General features: G+C 42.2%; 1 protein-coding gene across 1 annotated transcript in view; it reads left to right on the top strand.

Moving 5' to 3' along the window:
- The window catches only part of HSD17B4 (hydroxysteroid 17-beta dehydrogenase 4), a 76,098-nt gene that overhangs the window by 37,538 nt on the left and 16,930 nt on the right, over positions 1 to 21,630 (top strand). The window contains exons 14-19 of the mRNA XM_083464492.1: positions 671 to 722; positions 3,262 to 3,333; positions 4,680 to 4,783; positions 6,365 to 6,430; positions 17,970 to 18,039; positions 21,305 to 21,411. Coding sequence (XP_083320618.1) covers positions 671 to 722; positions 3,262 to 3,333; positions 4,680 to 4,783; positions 6,365 to 6,430; positions 17,970 to 18,039; positions 21,305 to 21,411 — 471 coding nt within the window. The remainder of the gene's footprint in view (positions 1 to 670; positions 723 to 3,261; positions 3,334 to 4,679; positions 4,784 to 6,364; positions 6,431 to 17,969; positions 18,040 to 21,304; positions 21,412 to 21,630) is intronic.

Raw genomic sequence — 21,630 nt, 5'->3', positions numbered from 1 at the left:
GGCTCCTTTATCTGGAAGGCCACAAATTCTTCACCGTTAACTTGCATCATGTTTCTCCTATGACCCATGAGAGGCCCGGGGAAAGCATCCAGAGACTTCAAACCTTCTTCTTTAATAGTTAAAGGGCAAAGATAATGTTAATAATGAGGTGAGATTCCCCCCCCACACACCATGAAGAATACCTAAGGTGTTACCTGTTTAACAAAATGGAAGCAAAGTGTGAATCAGACAAAGAATTACTCTTTAAACAGAATAAGGTGAGGGATGGCGGCTCTGTATCTGATAGTTTATCCACCTCAGACTGAAAATTTACAAGGCCATAAAACATATAACTATTATTCCTCTTAATGGACAAAGTGCAAACCCTTTTGAGGAAAAGCAACCTAAGTGTTTGTGCTTTGTTTCACATCATGTTTCCAGACCAAATAATAGACTGTCTTTACCCGAGGGTCTAATATAATATAATATAATATAATATAATATAATATAATATAATATAATAATATATAGATATAAAATAATGATACATTGCATTGTCATGTGTTAATGCAGTAAAAAAAAAAATAAGTAAACAGACTTAATCTCTTTATATCGTTTTAAAAACTGCAGCAGTATAGACTGCAGTTTTCTGACAGCAGTGCGAATGATGCAAATTTCTGTCTTATTATAGGTGTTACATGGTGAGCAATATTTGGAGCTGTATAAACCTCTGCCAACATCGGGTAAGACTTCAGCAACCCTAATTAATTTGTGTGTGTTTTTATGCGTGTGTGTGTGTGTATATATATATATATATATATATATATATGTGTGTGTGTGTGTGTGTGTGTATATATATATATATATATATATGCAGGTTTTGGTGTCCTCGGGTGTCTTCCCGTGTAAAAGTTGGGGTGTCTAGGCGACGTTTCGACGAGGTCTCACTCGTCATCTTCAGGCTGGTGCTTTCGGCTTCTTGTTACTGGAACAGAGCGGGATCTCAGTGTTTGAGTTCCTATAAATACTGTAGAGGGGTGTGGTGTATTGCCTCAAAAGTTCTGGGCAGAGGGGAAGTTCCCAGGCTAGTGTTCTTTTCTTCTTTTGTTCCTTAATTACTTGAGGGATATCTTGAGTGATTTCTTGAGTGATATTCTGAGTACCACTTAGGTGGGTCATTAGGTGTGGATTAGTTGCTAAAGCCTTCGTGTCTTGACCTCTTGAATTTGTGAAGAGTTTTTCTGGGAAGATGGCTGTACTGCACTTAGTTGTGCTCTGGCTTGGCTTCGTGTATAGGGGCGAGCTGTGGTTTTGTGCCCTGTGCCAGCCAGATCTGTGTAGGGATTGCAGGGGGGTGCAGCATCCGGAGGTGCCACTATGGTTTGGTTACTGGATGGTGTCTGTAATTTATCTGTGGAGAGGGTCTGGGTTTGGGTCTGGTGTGGTTGATTGGTGGTGGCGTTCTGTGTGCCTCTGGATCTGGTGTCGGTTTTTGTGGGGAGGGCTAATTTCCAGATGTCTGGCAGGCGGGACGTGTCGTCACGCTTGTTCATGTTGTGAGGGTGTTTCTCTATCTCGATGGCTTCCATGATTATTCTCTTGTGGTGATGTTCCATGTTAAAGAGCAATTTGGAATCTGCAAAATTAATTTCGTGTCCTGTTTCTTTCATGTGTTGGAAAAGAGAGGAAGATTTTTCTTCTTTTTTGACGGCATTCTTGTGTTCTGCGATACGTGCATTTATTCGTCTGTTTGTTTGTCCAATGTACGTGGCTGGGCAGACTTTGCAGGGTATTTCATAGACCCCTTGGTTTTCCAACTGGATTTTATCTTTGGGGTTTTTATCTTTGAAACCCCAAAGATAAAATCCAGTTGGAAAACCAAGGGGTCTATGAAATACCCTGCAAAGTCTGCCCAGCCACGTACATTGGACAAACAAACAGACGAATAAATGCACGTATCGCAGAACACAAGAATGCCGTCAAAAAAGAAGAAAAATCTTCCTCTCTTTTCCAACACATGAAAGAAACAGGACACGAAATTAATTTTGCAGATTCCAAATTGCTCTTTAACATGGAACATCACCACAAGAGAATAATCATGGAAGCCATCGAGATAGAGAAACACCCTCACAACATGAACAAGCGTGACGACACGTCCCGCCTGCCAGACATCTGGAAATTAGCCCTCCCCACAAAAACCGACACCAGATCCAGAGGCACACAGAACGCCACCACCAATCAACCACACCAGACCCAAACCCAGACCCTCTCCACAGATAAATTACAGACACCATCCAGTAACCAAACCATAGTGGCACCTCCGGATGCTGCACCCCCCTGCAATCCCTACACAGATCTGGCTGGCACAGGGCACAAAACCACAGCTCGCCCCTATACACGAAGCCAAGCCAGAGCACAACTAAGTGCAGTACAGCCATCTTCCCAGAAAAACTCTTCACAAATTCAAGAGGTCAAGACACGAAGGCTTTAGCAACTAATCCACACCTAATGACCCACCTAAGTGGTACTCAGAATATCACTCAAGAAATCACTCAAGATATCCCTCAAGTAATTAAGGAACAAAAGAAGAAAAGAACACTAGCCTGGGAACTTCCCCTCTGCCCAGAACTTTTGAGGCAATACACCACACCCCTCTACAGTATTTATAGGAACTCAAACACTGAGATCCCGCTCTGTTCCAGTAACAAGAAGCCGAAAGCACCAGCCTGAAGATGACGAGTGAGACCTCGTCGAAACGTCGCCTAGACACCCCAACTTTTACACGGGAAGACACCCGAGGACACCAAAACCTGCATTCCTGTACCCGTGAAAATCTACGAAAACATATATATATATATATATATATGATAAAATCACATATATGGTGCAGCACTCTGTTGGTGTTTTTACCAAGAGTAATTAGTATTATTCTTCATGATCTCTAGAGTTTCACGTGGAGTTTCTCTACCTGCAAAAAACAGCCTTCAGCCCATTCTTTATCCAGGGAACTGATTCTCATATCCTCTCCCTTCAAGGGGAGGTTTTTATTGTATTATGCATGTGTCAGGGGCCAAGGCTCTGTTCTCACCTTCCAGCTCAATTCTCACTATTTAATATGTTTTACAATATACTTGATCCAAAATTCAAATCATGCCATGCTATTCTTGGGTGTGTGGGGATTTTATATTGCAAACTTTAGCTTTTGATTTTCTTGGGAGGCCTGTAAGTATTTCTGTATTACTTCTGTGTCATTTCCTCCCCCCCCCTTTTTTTCGATTTTAGGAAAACTAACTTCGGAGGCCACTATTGCTGACATCCTAGATAAAGGCTCGGGAGCGCTTATTCTCTTGGATGGTAACTCTCCTACTATGTGTTAAGAGCAAATGGGCAGAGAAATGAGTCTTTAAAATGGAAGGAACCTTCCTAGTGGTGGCTTGAAGCCATCTTGGAGGAAGGCTTTGTAACAGCTACTGGATTCTTGTCTTGCCCTGAGGGCAATTTCAATATTATCTGGGTTTGCCACGCATCTAAAGACATAACATATGTGAACTGGCCTTGATATTTTGCCAGCCTAGTTTTAAACCCCCAAAAGTGGTTAGTGTGTTTGTCTGTGCATGTTCTGGAATGCATTAGAGTGGTACCTCAGGTTAAGTACTTAATTCGTTCCGGAGGTCCGTACTTAACCTGAAACTGTTCTTAACCTGAAGCACCACTTTAGCTAATGGGACCTCCTGCTGCTGCCGCACCACCGGAGCACGATTTCTGTTCTCATCCTGAAGCAAAGTTCTTAACCCGAGGTACTGTTTCTGGGTTAGCGGAGTCTGTAACCTGAAGTGTATGTAACCTGAAGCGTATGTAACCCGAGGTACCACTGTATAGGTTTAGGATATAAGAGTTTTGGGTTTTTTCCCAGTGAAGACTTCGTGGGGCCTACCCCTCCCCACAGCCAATCCCATATTTATTGTATTTACTCTGCATTCACAAAGCTTGTCTTTTATTTCAAATATTCTTATGCCACTCTTTAGTAGAGATTTCTAATGCAGCTTGTCATGTAAAGTAGCAGAATTCCAGAAAATAGAGAAGCGTGGGTGAAGATAATCTCAAGACAAGTGCAACAAGGCATATAACCAGCTTATATTAAATGACAAAAGCCCAGGCAAATGAAATTGTCTGTGTATGGGCCCAAACTTAACTTCAGAAGGTAGGGGGACATGGAGGAAGACCCCTTAGAAAATGACCGCAAGGTTCAGGTGGCCTCATGCAGTTAATAAACTTGGGTCAGGGCAGTGAAAAGGAGGGGCATTTCAGTAGTTTTTAGTCAGAAGCAGAGCTTTTTTCCAGCCAGAACACAGTTCTGACACCTCTCAGGTGGGCGCCATTGCCATTTTAAGCGAATGAGGGAGGTGTCCATGGTGAGTTCTGGCACCTCTTTTTCTAGAAAAATAGCACTGGGCAGAAGGACTAGAGTAAAAGAACTATGTAGCTCTTCTCACCCAGTTCCCTGAAAATTTAAGTCAAAAGTTCTCTTCTGATTTCTTAGTTTCGCTCAACACTATGTTAGTTTTTACTTTAGCATGCTGTAAAAAAAGCCGCAGCTAATACCCTGCAGTTATGTCATTATGGGTTGTATTTTAAGAAAGGAGGGTATGTTGTTTGCAGTTAAACTAAAATGCTTCTTTTTTTGTCCTGATGTTGTCTAGTCAACACATACTCTGGAAAGGACCTTTTGTGCTATAACCAGTTCTCCGTCTTTGTTGTCGGAGCTGGCGGTTTTGGCGGGAAACGCTCGTCTGAGAAAACCAAGGTAATGGGAGCTTTAAGTTGCGCAGCATGGGTAATCTGTGAACGAATTCAAAATGTCTTTTGAACCAGGGATAGACAGCCTAAAGCCAGAGCGTTCCAAATTGTGTGTCGGCTGCAGTGCATAGGTGTGTCGCGCGAATGCTCCCCACGCTCCTGCCGGGGCTGGAAAGGGATTAATTTAACTTCCGGTTTGCTAGTAAAACTGAATTACTGTGTTGCGAAATGTCGCATGTCTAAAAAGTTTGTCACCAATATGAAAAGTTTGGCCTAAGGCCTGGAATCTGAATCCAGATCTCTCTTGCCTGGCCCTCACAACTCTGCCTAGGCCAACCTCTCTCAGGAGGCATGTGGGATTGTCCGTAGAAACCACTGGTCCCAACTCTATAGGGCTGAGCTGTCTGGCCCCCTCCATATCTGTGGGGAGAGGGTCAGGCGCTCATAATGTTGAGGGGGTGGAGGAGACCAAGTGTGGCACAGCTTCAGTGGTCAGCTTCTTCTGAGCGAGAGAGAGAGGCCACTGGCCATTGAAGCCGTGCCTTGCTGAGCTCCTCATGATGATGTGACGTCACGCGTGCATGATATCACACACCTGGAACGCATGATGTGCATGTGATATCACCCTCACCCCTGTCGGACACATGATGCCATATGCGTGACATCACTTCGGCTCCCCTCCCCCACTGATTTTCTTCCAGCTCAAGTCATGCCGTCTCAATAGCCATCTCCTCCCCTTTTCCTAAAAGCCTCTGAGGCAAGGGTGACCTTTGCATGCCTGGAGAACAGGCAGCCCTCATGATTAAGTCCTCATGATTAATTTTTAAAAAAACGATTGATACTTATTCAGAGAGATACAATAATACATGCCCCTTACAAAATATATTTTTATAATTTGCTGACATGAAACAGCTACTTAGTCTAAAAAAAGAAGAAGAACAAAGACAGAAAGGAGAAAAGACAAGGAAAGGGGAAACCTAGAGAAAGAGAAAGAGAGGAAAGAAAGATTAGAGAAGGATAAAGAAGAATAAAAGGAATTCCAGCTTTCTGTGCTCCAGCTAAATATAGCATTCACTCCTTAAGATCCAAACATCCTATCTTCTATAAACCAGTATTTTTTCAGTCTTCAAATCTAGCTATGACAAGTTCGTTTTTTCTTTCACGCAAAAAGTCCATAAGAAATTTCCAATCCTTAGTAAATGTCAGTAATTAGACTTCTCCTCCGTCTCAGCCAGGTCCAATAGTTTCATCAGCCATTCTTCTATAGTGGGTGAGTCTGTATCTTTCCACCTTTGTGCATGTAGCAAAAGACAAGAGAAGTTCTGAAGCATCTTTGAGAGTGACCATTTCCACGAAGGAACATACAATTGGCCTAGCAGCCATTGAAAACTGCATTCCCTACGCTGTTTGGCATTAAAACGTACTCCGTTTGAACATCTGTGCTTGCAGTACTAGTCTCAGCGCTTTTGGCTGGTGGTGCCTGGCTCCTTTAGAAAGACGAGTCTCAAAACTGAGTAACATACAAAACAACCAGGCATAAAATGTCACTAAGAACAGGGGCAGAGTGCTTATTTATCTTTACTTCCAGGTCACGGTGAACCCACCCAACAGACCACCAGATGCTACTGCCATGGATCTCACTACAGGAGATCAGGTAAATAGTTTACTTCCTGCCAAAAATATATATATTTAAATATTCCTGTGGAGGTGTCGTATGGAGTCTTGTATTTAACAAGTCACCTGGTCATAGGGATTTCAGACAGGCAGGCGAGCAGGCTGATGGAAGAATGGCGAATCACTTTGCTGCTACTCCATTAGTTCACTTGGTTTCCATGCTAGCTTTTCCCTTCCAGACATGCATATTATGAAACAACTGCACAGTTTACTTTCTTTCCTTTTTCCTACTCTTTGCAGAGTAACTGAGTTACTGTGTTCGCTTCCATAAATCTTTGAGTAAAAAGGAAGTGTTGACAGAAGATCAAAACCAAGTCCAAAAGCATTTAAATTGTTAACAGTTTGTGGAGAGATGAATCAATTAATTTCAGCTCTGCAGGGGGACTTTCGATGTGACTATGGAGTTTAAAGGATCCATCTCATTACTCTTTCCTGCCAGTTATCAGATTGATGTTTTAAATCAATGAACAAAGAATTGTTCTGCCAAGGGATCAATCGCACTATTGAAATATGTGTTCTGTGACCCATGCCCCGACTGATACCTTTTTTCTTGTTAGTCCTTTCCCAAAATGTGTATTAAGAAACATTTTTCGTAGAGACCAATGGAGAAAACCCTCAAGTGGTGATTTACAGGTTGGTTTGTTTTTTAAAAAATATATATATAGTGAAGAAACTATCACTATCTGGCACCCTGAATACAGAAGGAAATACTGTGTTGTTGTAGTACGTCTTCTGCGATATTCTGTGTTTCTCCTAGGGAATAGGTTTGAGCTTAATAGAGCTTTAACTAACTTCAGTAAGTGACTTTTTTCGCAACTTGCAGTATTTGTGCTGGTTGTAACAAATAGTGACAAATTGGGATTTTCATGAATATCATTTCAATCTTAACTTGTTACCTTTGTTCCTTTTCATTCCTGATTTTAATACTTCAGGACTTTGTTCTGCTTATTACTGCAATCAGACCTAAGAAGCCTTAACTGGAAAAATCTCTCTCTCTCTCTCTGTTTAGAAATTAACTATGTTTCACGCACTGTAGTTATGCAGCATCCTGTGAATGTATGGGAATATGCATAGTCTCACTGAAGTTGTGGTTGAGTCTAGTTTTTAAAAAAGAGGATTTTAAATATTGATCACAGCTTTTCCTTAATATTTGCTATAAACCACACCAAGATTCTGTAAAGTGCAGAATTTACACCAGCATTGCTGGCTGCCTGGGACATGCTTTCACCTCTTTTGATTCTTTGGCTACCTCAAACGCCCTTTCGTGGGGTTTTGGAGTTACACAAGAGGACTGGCCTTAATTCACAACGCTGCTTCTTGTTAATCTAGCAGATAATCTTGTGTGGGGAATTAATCCCATATTGGGCAGAAGTAATTCTATCTTGGACACACTCAATAGAGTCCCTTGGCCTGCTGCTGATTGCTAGATGATGGAAAAACACAGCCTTGGGGGAACAGTTATTCCCTCGTTCTTTCTCCTTTCTTGAAGGGATAGCCACCCAGCAATTCAGTTCATCTTTACCAGGCATAGGCAAACTCGGCCTTCCAGATGTTTTGGGACTACAGCTCCCATCATCCCTAGCTAACAGGACCAGTGGTCAGGGATGATGGGAATTGTAGTCCCAAAACATCTGGAGGGCCAAATTTGCCTATGCCTGATCTTTACAGATGCCTTGCTCTGCTTCAAGTCCCTTACTACTACTACTACTACTACTACTACTACTACTACTACTAATATCTCGCCCATCTGGCCAGGTTTCTCCAGCCACTCTGGGCAACTTTGAGCACATATAAAAGCATAATAAAACATCCAACATTAAAAACTTTCCAATACAGGGAAGTTTTTGTAACAATTTTGAATGCGAACGTTCCTGACAAGGTCATATTTGTGTGTGAGAGCTTATTAGTAGTCTCACGTGCACACACACCACATTTTTGTTGTGTATAGCTGAAAATTCAGGAAGTCTCTTGCGCGTGAAGCTAGATAAATTTGCACGTTTTTAGGCAACACATGTCCTTTTCAGAATGGACTGGAAAGTCAGGGTTTTTTTTTATCCTTTCCCCCTTTCATGCGAAGCACTTCCAGATTTAGTATATGCAGCTATCTGATGTAGCATAGCGGCAAATTGCATAATCCTCAGCATATGTACTTGGAAGGAATTTCCACCTTGCTTCAATGGGATTTAGTCCCTAGAAAGTGTGTTTGAGATTTCAGTCTAAGAGTGAGGTTTGAGCCACAAAGCCCCCGCCCCACACCCACCCCAATCAATTATTTTTACCTCAACAGCAACTTTTTCAGGGCCCAGTAGGGATTGCAGAAAAAAATGCGTGTGAAGCTCTCTGTAGAAGTAGAATTCCTCCTCAGGAATGTAGAAATGAAACCGCGGACACAGTTTTATTACTTTACTCTCTGTCAATAAAAACTTGATATTGTGGGCTGCTTTGAGTCTATTTAATAGTCATTTTCTAATACAAGGGCCAGCCCTTAAAATACGTTATCAGGGTAGCTCACAATAAAATATCGTATGTTGTGAAATAACTGATGCAATAAAATAAGCTAAAAACCGAAATTCACTAAAAGCAGCCTCTTGGATAGCAAATCAGTGTTTTGCTATCAGTGTTTTAAAGCGCAACAAAAGTTTTAAAAGCTGAAAGCCTGTTAAGAAAACAACAACCAATACTTTCACTTGGCACCAGAAAGAAATTGGAGTGAGCGGGCAGGCAAGCCGCTGAAAAGGTCCTTTCTCCAGTATTTTAGGTACAGCCTTTAGGTATCAGAACCCTTTTCTGGGTTTCATTGCTAAGGATTCAGAGTATGGACAAATACCTGTCTGGGCACGGCTGGTGCTTCAAGTAACCTGGTCCTAAGCTGCAAAGGGCTTTAAATGCAAAAGCATTTTGAATTTATTTATTTTTTTCCAATTTTTTAAAATTAATTTTCCAAGTTTATAACAAATACAACACAACACAAAAGAAAAGAAAACATATAAAAAGAAAAACAAACAAACATAAAAAAATTTCTTCCAATCAGAATCCAAATTAATTTCCATTATTAAGTGACTTCCTTGAATGCTTCCTAACTGATTTTCATTCTCATTTTAGCAATTTTCCAATATTCACTTTCTAATATAATTAACTAGTTCAAATTACTAACTTCCTTTCTTTTCATCATAATCTCAATCCATAGTATTATACAATTCAACATACTTTAATCCCAAGGCAATTTAATACTTGCAAGTATTTCCACATATTATATTATTATATTATATTATATTATATTATATTATATTATATTATATTATATTATATTATATTATATTATATTATATTATATTATATTATATTATATTATATTATATTATATTATTATATTGCAAGATATTCCTTAAAATTCTTCTAACCTTCTTGATATTTCTCCTTTTTCTGATCGCGGATTCTTCCAATAAGGTCGGACATCTCCAAAAAGTCCAACATCTTCATCTGACAATCTTCCACTGTTGGTATTTCCTGTTATTTCCAATTTTTGGCTAATAAAATTCTCGCTGCAGTTGTGGCATAAAAAAACAGTCTAACGTCTTTTTTGGGCAATTCCATTCCTATTATCCCAAGTAGAAATCCCAAGTGGTTTCTTAATAAATGTATATTTCAACATTTTCCCCAATTCATTATATATTTCCTCCCAGAAGTCTTTCACTTTTGAACACATCCACCACATATGGTAAAAGGTGCCTTCATTTTCTTTACATTTCCAACATAAATTATCTCTCTTATGGTAGATCTTTGCTAATTTTACTGGGGTTAAGTACCATCTATACATCGTTTTCATAATATTTTCCTTTAACACCGTACATGCAGTAAACTTAACCTCTTTCTTCCACAACCTTTCCCAGTCTTCCATCATTATATTGTGTCCAACATCTCTTGCCCAATCTATCATCACAGATTTCACTTGTTCATCCTTTGTATGCCACTCCAACAATAAATTATACACCCTAGACAAATTTTCCACGTTAGTATCTAACAACTCCGTTTCCAATTTGGTGTTTTCCTTTGCAAAACTGTTTTTCTTATCCAACTTAAATAATTCATTAACCTGGTAATATTGAAGCCAATCCACTTTGTCTTTAACCTGATCAAAAAAGCATTTTGAATTTAGCCTGCGTAAGGCTATCAGGGGGTTATTCGAGAGCAATCAGGCAAATGCCTCCCTGGTCGGCTGTAAAGCCTCGTTATTGGTGCCAAAAACCCTTCACCATGCAGAGCGCTCGCTCATTCACTGGCAGAATCTGTGAGTGGACAGTCCTTAAACCTTCCCCAGCAGAGTAGTTCCTTGACGCCCAATCTGCGCTTCCCCTATGCGGAAGCCTACTGCGCAGGGAGGGCGTGGGTAACGGAGGACCTCTCTCCTTCCCTCTTTGCTCAGGCAAGGTGTCCTGGCACCGCCTCGCCTCCTCCGAGCCCTGAAGCTCCTCTCCACTGGAGGCGTGGTTACTCTCCTCCGCTGAGGAGGTGCTGCTTCCCACGATCTTTGGGGGCTCTCTGTAATCCATACAGCTTTTCCCCTCTTGCCCCTGAGCCGATGGCAGTTCCCTGACAGCCTGGAAAGCTCTGTTTCAGTTCTACAGCAGGGGTAGCCAGCAGGGGCGCTTCTTTTGTGGATAACAAGTCCCTCCAGCCCCAGCCATTATGGTCTTTGGCCAGGGATGGTAGGAGTTGTACTCTCCAACAACTGGAAGGTGCTGCTTTGATTCCCTCTGTTGTGCAGCAATTGCATGTGTTTATCGTTCTTGATATTATTACTATTATTATTATTATTATTATTATTTGAATTTATATCCCACCCTATACCCGGAGGGCTCAGGGCAGTTCACAAAACAAAATCAAAACATAAAACCACAAAACATATAATCAAAATAAAAACAACAACCCAGTAACAACCCCCCCCAAAAAAAACCCCCACCACATTTTAAAAGGGCATTGGATGTCAATCAAATCAACCAAAGGCCTGGTTAAAAAGGAATGTTTTTGCCTGGCACCTAAAGGTGTATAACGAAGGCGCCAGGCGAACTTCCCTGGCGAGAGCATTCCACAGACAGGGAGCCACTGCAGAGAAGGCCCTGTTCTCATGTTGCCACCCTCCTCGAAGAGGTGGCACACAAAGAAGGGCCTCAGAAGATGATCTCAGGGTCCTGGTAGGTTCATATGGAAAGAGGTATTGCGATCCTGATGAAGGAGGAGATGTGTGATAGAAGTATGCATAGTATGTAGAAAATGATCAGAAAGGGGGTTTTCTCCCTCTCTCATAGTACTAGAATCCCGGGGCCATCTAATGAGGTAATAATAATAATAATTTTGATCAGGCATCGCTCTTTATGCTGTGAAGTTGTTATTTTGATTTTGAAGAGTTTGGATTTGATATCCCGCTTTATCTCTAGCCTAAGGAGTTTCAAAGCGGCTAACATTCTCCTTTCCCTTCCTCCCCCACAACAAACACTCTGTGAGGTGAGTGGGGCTGAGAGACTTCAGAGAAGTGTGACTAGCCCAAGGTCACTCAGCAGCTGCATGTGGAGGAGCAGGGAAGCGAACCCGGTTCACCAGATTACGAGTCCACCGCTCTTAACCACTACACCACACTGGCTCTCTTTTGAGTCCTGAAATCTTACTTTCTTTTAATATTCTTAAAATTCTTTGGTGCATTTGTTAACAAAACTATTTGTTTCTGAGAAACACTTTCCTAATATGTAGCAGTCCCCACCTTTCCACTTCCTTGCAGTCCTTCATTTCGTCATCCATGATGCACAATAGCCATGATTAGAGGGGAACTTGAGACTGACAATCCCATCAAACAGCTATGCCTTTACACCTATTAGTATTGGCTTTTGTGACAGCACTAGAGTTACTAGCACCAATAGAACCCAAAAGAAAAAAGGGGGGGAATGCCTCTGGTTAGTACTTGGCAGTGTGTAGAAATGCACAATTAATCCAATTTAGAACATTGTAAACGATATCGCGGCCAAAAATTTAAATGCATGCTTAACTTGAAGCAATGATTGTTAATCTCACCCTCGTTGATAATTTAACCCAAGTGTTGGATTACTTTGCTTTTTCTCTTTTGTATTGCTACTCCGAATCGAGAGATAAAGCTTATTTTGATGGCCTGGTTTCAAGTGCTTGCCTTGGCAGAACGTAGTGGGAAAGAATGAACCACTTTGAATTTATCTGAATGGGAACAGCAGATGCAGCAACCACTCAGGCCTGGAATATACAGATCATAAATACAAAGGTTTTGCTCGCGTATGGAATCGTGCACAGTTGGTTTCTGGAATAAATCTTAGACCAAGAGGGTTCATTTTATCCCAGTGCAGTGGAACTTGCCGCCAGACTGCCGCTTCTTGCAGCCCAAAGTAAAGTGAGAAATCTTGGACAGGAACATCTTGCAGCTCACTCCAATTCCTGTGTTTGTGAAGGAGTTGATGCTGGCATGGGAAGTAGCGGCAAGCTGCGCTCCTCCTGTGTATTTTGGGCCTTCTCTCATTCCCTTGCAATGCAGGTTAGGTGCAAAACAGCTTCCATGCCTACACTTGAAGGCTGAGTATGAGAACTGAGAGCTGTTCTGTGCACTGGGCAAAATGAATTGTTTGATGGAGGTGGCAGAGTTTTAAACTGTACCACTTTAGCCTGCCAGTTTGGGGACGGGTGGATTGCACTTTTCACTTCTCTTCCTGTATATTGTAAACGAGCATATCAGAAAGAAAATAAAGCTTTCACATAGCATTCTCCCTGGTGTGTTAATTTTACCACATGCTGAAGCCTTGTTATGCAGGAAAGCATTCACTCTGAACTGCTTCTTTATATTGTCAGGTATCTACCAAAGATGGGATGCGGGTGGCGCTGTGGGTTAAACCACAGAGCCTAGGACTTGCCGATCAGAAGGTCGGCGGTTCGAATCCCCGTGACGGGGTGAGCTCCCGTTGCTCAGTCCCTGCTCCTGCCAACCTAGCAGTTCAAAAGCACGTCAAAGTGCAAGTAGATAAATAGGTACCACTCTGGCAGGAAGGTAAACGGCGTTTCTGTGCGCTGCTCTGGTTCACTAGAAGTGGCTTAGTCATGCTGGCCACATGGCCCGGAAGCTGTACGCCGGCTCCCTCGGCCAATAAAGCGAGATGAGCGCCGCAACCCCAGAGTCGGCCACGACTGGACCTAATGCTCTGGAGTTCCTTTACCTTTACCTTTATCTACCAAAGATGTATCATTTTAGGCTCTTATGCATCTCTTGCCTATCTGTTGTTGGTTACCATTGCCCTCTCCCTTCTATTTAAATGCTGACAGTGGTAAAAATTATAAACTCCTTGGAGCTAGCCTTTTTTCCCATTGTTAGTCCGTTTATTTATTTGCTTGCTTGTTTGCCACCCATCTGACCAGGTTGCCCCAGTCAATCCGGGCGGCTTTCAACAAACTTAAACATCAACTGCAGTAAAACATCAAACTTTAAAAACTTACCTGCCTTCAGATATCTTCTAAAAGTCAGATAGTTGATTATTCCCTTGACATCTGACTGGTGTTCCACAGGGTGGGTGCAACTACTGAGAAGGCCCTCTGCCAGGTTCCCTGTAACTTCACTTCTCACAATGAGAGAACCATCAGAAGGCCCTTGGAGCTGGTCCTCAGTGTCTGGGCTGAACTATTTTGTCATATACACTGGTGGTACTATATTGGACCCCTTACAGATCGACAGCTTTCAGGAAAATGTCACAAAGACAAAATTTACATATCCACCCCCCTTCAAGTTCTAGTCCCAGATCAAATTGACACACAGTCTCTCTTTTTTGCCAAAAGTTAAAGATGCAATTCTTTTAATGGGGTCCTCTGTTCCTAACTGTGTTTTATTACCAAAGTATTGCATGCTTTTCCAGAGAAAAATTATTTTCAGTACGGGGATATATTGTATTGGAACACCTGCTATTGTGACAGACCCCACCCTACCCATTCATAAAACAGTATGTGATTGTATAACAAGACTGCTGTTTCCCTTAGTTTTGCCAGTGACCTTTATTGTTGACAGCAGGCAAGACTGAAAAATTGATGCCGACAGGTTGAATATTGCCTTTCCTCTTTTGATCTGGCAGAACTCCTAAATTGTTAGGAAATAAAACTTGACAATTTGTGTTATTAATTGGCGAGCAATCCAACCATATTATGACCAACTTCGGTCTAATGCTGCTAATCAATTGACTTTTGTTATGGTCTAAAGACGGATCGGTTTTTATATGCTAATTGAAATAATGTCATTGTTGGAGCAGTGCAGAAGTCAGAGCTTTTTGAATCTCTGCCTTTGCAAAGTCTTGTATTTTTTTAAAAAGACTATTTACCGTATATTTTGCCCTATAGGACGCACTTTTTCCCCTCCAAAAATGAAGGGGAAATGTGTGTGCGTCCTATGGGGCGAATGCAGGCTTTCGCTGAGGGGTGCGCACCGACCCCTCTCGCTCTCCAGGCTTCAGGAAGCTATCCGCAAGCCGTAGGAGAGCTGCACGACTTCGTGCAGCTCTCCCACGGCTTGGGGAGAGCTGCCTGCACCCCGAAGCCTGGGGGGGTCGCTGAGCTCAGTGCCCCCCCAGGCTTCGGGCTTAGCGCAGCTCTCTGCAAGCCGTGGGAGGGCGAAGTCGTGCAGCTCTCCCACGGCTAGCAGAGAGCTTGCCTGCACCCAGAAGTTTGGGGCACGCTGAGCTCAGCACGTCCCAAGCTTTGGGCTCCGCGCAGCTTCCACAGCCTAGGGAGCCCTGCGGGAGTTCCCGCAGGGCTCCCTAGGCTGCGGATAGCAGCCTGCTGCCTGGAGCGCAGGGCGCGCTGAAGCTGTGGCTGGGGGGGAAATAATTTTTCCCCTTTATTCCCCCCCCCAAAAAAACAACAACTAGGTGCGTCCTATGGGCCGGTGCGTCCTATAGGGTGAAAAATACGGTACTTGTTGAATTAAGACACAGTTCAGAAGATTTCATTCCCCATATGGTGTCATTGGCATAGCTATAATAGAAGCATAAAGAAGAAGTAACCAGTTGGGATATTGTTAACTCTAGGAGATTTCCTAAATGCCTGTTGCCCTGGTAGGAGTTCTGTCCATGTGAAACAGCTGTTCTGTGCCTGCATCCTCACACTGGCTCCATCTCAGGAGGCAAGTGTGGATTAGCAGTCCATCCACCCTCCAAATGCAGAAGTTGCTGTTTATATGCTTCTGTGGTGGGCAAACTAAATCTGGACTCATAAGCAGACAGGGTATGCAAATTGAGACCCACCACACTGTGTTCATAAGCCAGAGTCAGGTCATACCAGCACAGAACCTATGAGTCCTCCATCGCTCTCTTTCTGTGAACCCATTTCAAACGCTGCTGTCTCTGTCACTGCGCATGTCATTAATTGTACATCAACATGTTCTGTATGAGGGTTTCTAGATTTGTTTCCTAGCACAGGTGGGAGCAACATAACAGACACAATCTCATCTTTTCTGGTTGTTTATACCAGGGATGGTGAACCTGTGGCCTGCCTGAAGTTGTTGGGCAACTGCTCTCATAATCCCTGACAATTGCTCATGCTGGCTGGAGCTGCTGTGAAGTGGAGCTCAACAACGTCTAGAGCCATGGTTCCCTATGTGGGGCACATGCCCCACAGGGGGGCAACTTGGTTTTTAAGGGGGGCAATTTGAGAATGAGTTATTAACAGTTAATGGCCTTTTAGGCTTCCTCCACGTGAATAGGACTTCACTTTTTGAATAGTAAGAATTATATGTAATGGAGGGCGGGGGAGCACCAGCATTTTAGAGATGCTTAGGTGGAGCATGGCCCAAAAAAGGTTGGGAAACCACTGTTCTAGAGGGCCACACGTTCCCATCCTTGCTATTAATAAACAAATAGAGAGGGACCTGTGGAATGCTCCCAAGTGATTGATCTTGAGCCATGTTCTAACAGCCTCACTGACTTGATCCTTTTGAGTCAGTATAACCTTGTAGTGTGGGTGTCTATGGATGTTAAAACTGTCTGTACAGTGGTACCTTGGGTTAAGAACTTAATTAGTTCTGGAGGTCCGTTCTTAACCTGAAACTGTTCTTAACCTGAGACACCACTTTAGCTAATGGGGGCTGCCGCCGCCACACAATTTCTGTTCTCATCCTGAAGCAAAGTTCTTAACCTGAGGTACTATTTCTGGGTTAGCGGAGCCTGTAACCTGAAGCATCTTTAACCTGAAGCGTCTGTAACCTGAGGTACCACTGTAGTTTAGACAGCTTGGGTGTTATCTGCCCATTCGACCCCAGAGTCACAACTTCCGAAAAGTAGGAGTGATTCTGAAAAAGTCAGAAATGATGTGCTCGTAGCTCTCTTTAAACTTTGCAGCAACAAAAAGTATTTGTATTACGGTAAAGAAACCCCATGCATAAACTTGAGTTTTGTTCAGTCACACGTGTAATCAGGTAGCGTATGGGAAAGCATACAGTGTGCATACAGACTACGGGCTGCCCAAAGGATCAGTCTGAGGAGTGAAAAGCAATAACAAGCGACGTGAATGAATCTCTGTATGCTGAAGGTTCCTGTGAAAGTAACAAATACTGAAACTCTGTGGCTCTTGGCTATATTTAAAATATCTCCCTTGATTTTGAAGAAGTGTCTTTAAATATGACTTCGGTGCAGCCACAAAGCCGTGCACACACACACACACACATACACGCATATGAATTCTGTCCTATGTACAACAGCAAGCTCTCATTTTCTTGGGTGCTAATCCTTATGTAACCCAAAATGGGCACGATCCACACCTGCGAGAGATGACAGCAAGTGTGCAGAGCCCTAATGTTTGCAGAACTAATAAAAACATTTTAAGACAAAAAAAGGTGATCTGAGCATGCTCAGTAGGCTGACTCTTTGAAGGGGAGCCTGCGGGAACGGGGAACGTAATGGCTGGCTGGAAACCCTGAGCAGCAACATTTTGTTGCAGACCTCACCTAAAAACAGAGCTCTGAATTCAGTTCTTTATTTAAGATGAACACAAATGGCCTGTCTTGTTTTATTGGATTGCTAATAGTTCTGAATCATTTGCTTTAAAATGAAGGTTGTGTTTCTCCCTCCACTGCCACTGCCCTTCTGCCTTTGCACATCCAGGTGGGCATTTATTCGGGCACTGCAGTATGGAGAATGGTAATTCCATGCCCCCCCCCCCAAATATCTTGTCTTCAGCTTGTCCTGTCTACTGGGTGGAGGAACGCAGCTGTCCTGAGCTCATTATGTTTTATTATGGTGTCTTATGACAGACATCTCCTATCTGTGTTTTGCTTGCTGCAATTCATTGTGAGGTTCTTTGGATATTAATTGTTTTGTTCTATGATGCTGGCCATAACATTTCTAGGCAGTATGGAAAGAATATCAATTGTTTGGCATATAAATAAATAAATTGTGCTCCTGGAAATTTAAAAAAAAAGTTGCAGCTGTTTTCAGTTGTTTAATAATTCCCAATATTTATTATTTTTTTATCCATAGGCTGCTTTGTATCGCCTGAGTGGAGATTGGAATCCTTTACACATTGAACCTGGTTTTGCTGCCCTTGGAGGTAAGTTTGAAGGAACTCTCTTTTGCTTTATTTTATTGATAGGAGTCATAAATGCCTTTTCAGCTTTTTCAGCAATATACTTTTTTTTTTAATGCATTTAAGGTTTGAGAATTGACAACTGCTATCCTGAAATAAAAAAATTAACCAAATGTTGAATTTTCAGCTGGTAACTGGTATTTGTGAAGTATAGGTGGCTTTCCCATAATTTTGAGTTCTAAACCAATTATTTCATTCTACCACTTTCCAGGTGGCAAGATTGCAAGTTGTAGTTATCTTTTCCTGCCTTTCATTTAGCTTACCTCAGAACCTTGCTCCCATGAGGAATATATAAACCAAAATTCATAGAGCTACTCTTAGGCACTGAGCATGTCTGCTGCATTTTATTTTATATTTTTAGCTTTTTATTTGAATAGCAATGGCGCATCAGAAACAGTTTAGGGGGTGTTCACACATTACATTTAACAAGTATGCAATCTGTGTACAAAACAGCTGAGCTGCACGCTTGTACAAGTATTCACATCTAGCGTTCAAAAAGTAAAGAATCTTTGTTCATGTGTACTCAAGAACTGAGCTGTACAAATCAGCAAGCACACACTCTTTCACATGTACATGGGTGAAGGCAGCTTTTATCAGTGTCACATGTGAACAAAGCTTTTCAAATGTGGTTTCTATAAAGTATAGCAAGAAATAGAAGTCCAAAGTCTGCTTGAGTATACTGAAATACAGTGGTGCCTCGCAAGACGAAAAGAATCCGTTCTGTGATTCTCTTCGTCTAGCGGTTTTTTCGTCTTGCGAAGCAAGCCCATTGACAGATTAGCGGATTAGCGCTATTAGCGGCTTTTAGCGGCTTATCGGCTGATCTGATAAGTGGCTTAGCAGCTTAGAAAAAGGGGGGGGGAGGAAAAAAACCCCGCAGGAACTCGCAAGACATTGTCGTCTTGCAAAGCAAGCCCATAGGAAATTCGTCTAGCGAAGCACCTCCAAAACGGAAAACTCTTTCGTCTAGCGAGTTTTCCGTCTTGCGAGGCATTCGTCTTGCGGGGCACCACTGTATCCTGTGTTCCTGTGCAGCAAAAATTGACCTCTTTGTGCCTTGTCTGTCCACTATATGGAGAGTTGCCAATATAGCACACATAACTACAATGAATGTAAACATAAAACTAACTATGTGCTGGCAGGCTGTATGTTCTTGGTTTCTTGCGGTAGATCTTTTTCATACTTCTGTTGAAATTTCCTATCGATTTTTTTTTTTTTAAGTATGGCAGTGCTCACAGAGAAGGCTGTAAGAATGTTTCAGATTTATAGGAGCTGGTATCATGTTTTGATAATTCAAAACAATAAAGCATCTTGTGGCCTGTTAAAAACAAAACAAAAATGTAATGAATTGATGAGGTGGACTGTGGTCCGTGAAAACTGATGCCAAAATAGATTTGTTAGTTTTAAAGGGGCCACAAGATGCACTGCTGCTTTTACTACCCTTCTGGAAAAGGATTTAATTTGAAAGCAATTGCATATGGTTCCCTCACTTTGCTATATATAGGTGCACACAGATGGAGCAAAAGGTTAATTCTTCCCAGCTATTTGTGACCCATCATTATGGGTACCTCAGATTCCATTCTATCCATATTTGTTCTTTTCCCTCTTTTCTTTGCTTGCACACCTCCCTTTATCTGAAGATCACATTTGTATTCCACCTCAATGTTGTAAAAGCACCAAATGCAGCTGTTCATGATAAACAAAACATATAACCCAATCCAATAACAAAACTAAACAAATTTTGAAAACCGACTAAAACAGCAGAAATAGCAACGCTAATGAAATCAACCATCAAGCACCTAAAACATTGGAGAATTCAACATTTTACTCAGTTCCAAAAATGCTGCAAAACTTGAGCCATTCTGGACTTACTGGGAACAATGTTCCATTAATGGGAAGTCACTAGACACTCACTGTCTGTCTGTCTGTCTGTCTGACTCACTCTCACTCTCTCACACAGATAGGCTGCCATATAACTACAGTGGTACCTCGAGTTACGAACTTAATTTGTTCCAGAAGTCTGTTCTTAACCTGAAACTGTCCTTAACCTGAAGTACCACTTTAGCTAATGGGCCTCCTGCTGCTGGCATGCTGCCACCGTGTTCTCATCCTGGGGCAAAGTTCTTAACCCAAAGTACTACTTCTGGGTTAGCGGAGTTTGTAACCCGAGGTGTTTGTAACCTGAGGTACCACTGTACTCTACAAAGATGATGATAATAATAATTTATACCCCGCCCATCTGGCTTGGTTTCCCCAGCCACTCTGAGCAGCTCCCAACAAAATATTAAAAACACGATAAAACATCAAACATTAAAAACTTCCCGATACAGGGCTGCCTTCAGATGTCTTCTGAAAGTCAGATAGTTGTATTTCCTTGACATCTGGTGGGAGGGCCTTCCACAGGGCTGGCACCACTACTGAGAAGGCCCTCTGCCTGGTTCCCTGTAACCTCAATTCTCACAGTGAGGGAACCACCAGAAGGCCCTCGGAGCCGAACTTCAGTGTCTGGGCTGATCAATGGCGGTAGAGACGCTCCCTCAGGTATACTGAGCTGAGGCTGTATATATGGGGAAATCAAGGAAAAGATCTTACAAGCTGATATTGAGGAAGAGGCAAACGTCAGATGCTAAGAGCAAAATCATCATTTTTGCATTGTATCTAGAAACAAACCGTGAGCCAGTGAATATCTTTACTCCCTAGCCAAATAGCCCCTTCTTAATAACTGGTTTGCCTTTTTCAAAAAATGAGGTGAAGTGTCTCCAGGCTTTATAAAGGTTATAAGAGGATATGATACTGCGGACATTTTATCTGAGCATCTCTGCTTATCCCATTTTTGGTTAACATCCTCTTCAGGTGTTACTGGCTTGGAGAGGCCACAGGAGTAGAACGGGACGCTGGAGCCACAAATTTATCCTCGCCTTCAAAGTTGTGCAAATTCTTCCACTCCCTTGCATGGTGAAGATGAAGTTCTGCAGTGGCCTTTTCTATCTGGAGGCAACTGAGAGCCCTGGAATATTGGGGTTTCCCCGTCATGAGAGTGGCTGGTAGAGTCATGTGACCTCTGGGGCAAGCCCTCCCATAATGCACCTGTATTGCCTCTCCAAGCCACTAATTCCTGAAAAGTCCTTTAGCAGAGTATGAGTTAAATGCCGATGATCCTTGGAGCGCATTTCTAAATGTAGACATGTTGTGTAAGAAATTCAACACTTTATTTGTATTCTCTTAATAGGATTTCAGAAGCCCATATTGCATGGACTTTGTTCTTTCGGATTTGCTGCCAGGCATGTTTTGAAACACTTTGCAAATAACGATGTGACCAAGTTCAAGGCAATTAAGGTCTGTTGATGCTTCTCCTGGGATATTTTGAGTTCATTGCGAGATGAAGACAAGATTTCTTAATTGCAGTTAAGATGCAGACATAAAATACGATTCGTTGTGTCACGTTGACACTTGATTTGATGTTACCTCACGTGTTTTACATACACTGTACTTTTTTGTTTGCTATTAATGTACATTATAAACGCCTCAATTATACTTTCCTTTTTCTTGTTCTAT

Source organism: Podarcis liolepis (genome assembly GCF_965112155.1).
Source record: "Podarcis liolepis genome assembly, chromosome: 11".
Classification (NCBI taxonomy): Eukaryota; Metazoa; Chordata; class Lepidosauria; order Squamata; family Lacertidae; genus Podarcis; species Podarcis liolepis.
Note: the sequence above shows the minus strand (reverse complement) of the source record. Positions and strands in the feature narration are given on the sequence as shown.